The sequence below is a fragment of the Stegastes partitus genome, unplaced genomic scaffold (genome assembly GCF_000690725.1).
Source record: "Stegastes partitus isolate 25-593 unplaced genomic scaffold, Stegastes_partitus-1.0.2 Scaffold727, whole genome shotgun sequence".
NCBI classification, from domain to species: domain Eukaryota; kingdom Metazoa; phylum Chordata; class Actinopteri; family Pomacentridae; genus Stegastes; species Stegastes partitus.
The window spans coordinates 131,745-134,210 of record NW_007578458.1 but is presented as its reverse complement, the minus strand read 5'-3'; the positions used below and the strand labels follow the sequence as shown (position 1 = coordinate 134,210).

General features: G+C 36.7%; 1 protein-coding gene across 1 annotated transcript in view; it reads right to left on the bottom strand.

The window, feature by feature from the left end:
• The window catches only part of smc6 (structural maintenance of chromosomes 6), a 28,624-nt gene that overhangs the window by 22,657 nt on the left and 3,501 nt on the right, over positions 1-2,466 (bottom strand). The window contains exons 6-8 of the mRNA XM_008291260.1: positions 1,641-1,702; positions 1,463-1,543; positions 1,256-1,362 (exon numbers count right to left, since the gene is read on the bottom strand). Of these exons, the coding sequence (XP_008289482.1) occupies positions 1,256-1,362; positions 1,463-1,543; positions 1,641-1,702 (250 nt within the window). The remainder of the gene's footprint in view (positions 1-1,255; positions 1,363-1,462; positions 1,544-1,640; positions 1,703-2,466) is intronic.

Below are 2,466 nucleotides of genomic sequence, written 5' to 3'. Positions count from 1 at the left end.
ACTTAGAATGACCTCTGTGTGTGTGATAAGCTGCTATATAAATAAACTTGCTTGCATTATAGGGCCGACTTTCTGTTGCCTCATTATTTTTTAAAATTTACTTCAGTGTTTTAGATCAGCTCCATTCTTGCAGTTCTTCCACTACTGTAAATATTGTTGCATTCAAGCAGTGAAACTAAAAACTCGCTGCAATGATCCACTTGTACAGCAGAAAAAAAAGGCTTTTGCTATAAAAGAGATTCATCCTCAATGAGAGAGTTTTGTTCCTGTGAATCTGTGCAGATCAGCTCTGTGTTTAGGTCAGTAAAGCTACGTACGATCACACGGACATGTCAGAGGATGTAAATAATGAATTAATCTATTGTTATTTCATTATGATTAACAAAGTGACCTCTGCTGAGCCACTTCAGTGAAATGTGCACAGCCTTACGCTCAGGGCAGAGACAGTCAGCTGCTACAGATGTTCAGTGAAGTCAAATAAATAAACAAATCTGTACATTTGTTTGAGTCTAAAGGCAGATTTCAAGAGTTATGTTAGTGTGTGAGTTGGCAGCCGTCGCCCAACTTAACCCATGGATACAGAGAGAGAGAAAAAGGTAGAAAACAAGTAGAATTTAATGCACGACCTCCAAATAAATGACCCAAAACCAAAAGAAAGCCAAAGAGTTTAGAGATATTATCTAAAGATGTGCACCAAGAAAAAAGCACCACGAGACAACCAGAGCTGCAACAATTAATTCATCAGTTGTCAACAATCAAAAGCTGATAAAGAATTTGATTACTCTGATATAATTTTGATAATCAAGATTTTATTTTTAGAAGAAAAAAAAAGGTCAAATTTCTCTGATTCCAGTCTGTTACACTTGAATCACAAAAAGTTCAAACATTTTCTGTTTCCCGCTTCTCAAATGTGACAATTTGCTGCTTTTCTCTGTCATACGTGGCAATAAATTGAACGTCTTAAGTCGAGCTGCAATGGCTAATCAATTACTTGTCAACTATTAAATCAGTTTGTTTTGATAATTGATTAGTGGTTTGGCTTTTGTAGGAAAAAAAACTACAAAAATTCTCTGATCCCAGCTTCTATAATTTGAATATTTTCTTCTTCTTTCCTCCTCTGTGACAGTAAACTGAATATCTTTCACCATTTTCTGACCTTGTGTGGCCCAAACAGCGAATCTATTAACCGACAAAATAACTGACAAACGCATCTGCTATAAAAACAAGCATTCGTTGCTGTGTTAGAAATCCTAACGTTACCTCCTCTTGCCTCTCCACCTGCTGCCGTGTGACTGTTTTAGTGTGTTTGATGTGGACGTAATCTCTCTTCATCTGTTCCAGCAGAGTCGCTTTCATGAAGAACTGCAAAACCAGAACAAAGACCGTCAACTTAAGCGACCCGAGCTTCTCCCAACACAGATGTAAGCCAACGATGATCATTCTGAATGTGATAATGTTGCACCTTGTACTTGTCCGATTCACTTTTTGAATGCAGGAACTGTTTGCTCATCTCTTGGCTGAGGATGGACACTGGGTTATCCAGCTGGAATACAGTTTTGCAGGAAGTAGTAAACGCATGCAACCAGCCCCAAATAGTGTGAAACACTAATAAAAATCAACTCTAATGAGCTTTAATGTACCTGGATGTTAAAGTGGTCCAGGATGGCCGTTAGTTCCTCCTTCTTGCTTGAGATAATTTGTCCTGAAATACAAAATAAAAGAAGTAATGAGGCTCAAACATCTGTTAAATAAGATTTATTGGCTCAAAACTACTGGAGCGGCAACAATTAGTCAATTAAATGATCAACAGAAAGGTTATTTAGCAAAAATTGTGATTACAGATGATTTGTTTTTGTCATTTTTCAGCTTTTCCAATGCAACTGACACCATTATTTAAAGGCGGCAAAGCACAGTATATTCTCTGATTTACTCCGATTTAAATGGATGCAGCGTTTGTTGTGCTTCATTTGTGTTGCATCCGATTTGGTAGAGCTGCAGTTGAGAGTATTTAAAACAGCGTCACTGACTAATTGTCATTAGGCTGATTTTTGCTCTCTAATTTACAGATTTTTGTGAATCTCACTCACTTGTCTTGTGAGGAAGGAAAAAGAGAATTATGTAATTGAAAGTTCTCAAATTGTCTCGTATCCAGAGGCTGAGGTTGTTCTTTTTTGCCTTTAAGTTTTGCAGCGGTTGCTGACAAAATCTGGGGAGGATTTTCAGGTGGAAATGTAAAAAATACCCTCAGAATTAATGGCTAAAGTGTCATTTATATTATTAAAAATCACATCTTGTTGGGTTTTAGGCTGTTTTTTGCATTAAAACAAGTTGATTGTGTACGTCACACGGAGCTGTGGGACATTTCAAAGCACATTTTTTACTGTTTTCTGACATTTTAGAGACAAAAGGTCAACAGTTTATAAGTCTGTTTGATTTGTTAAAGTTTAAAACTGATTCTAAATTAAA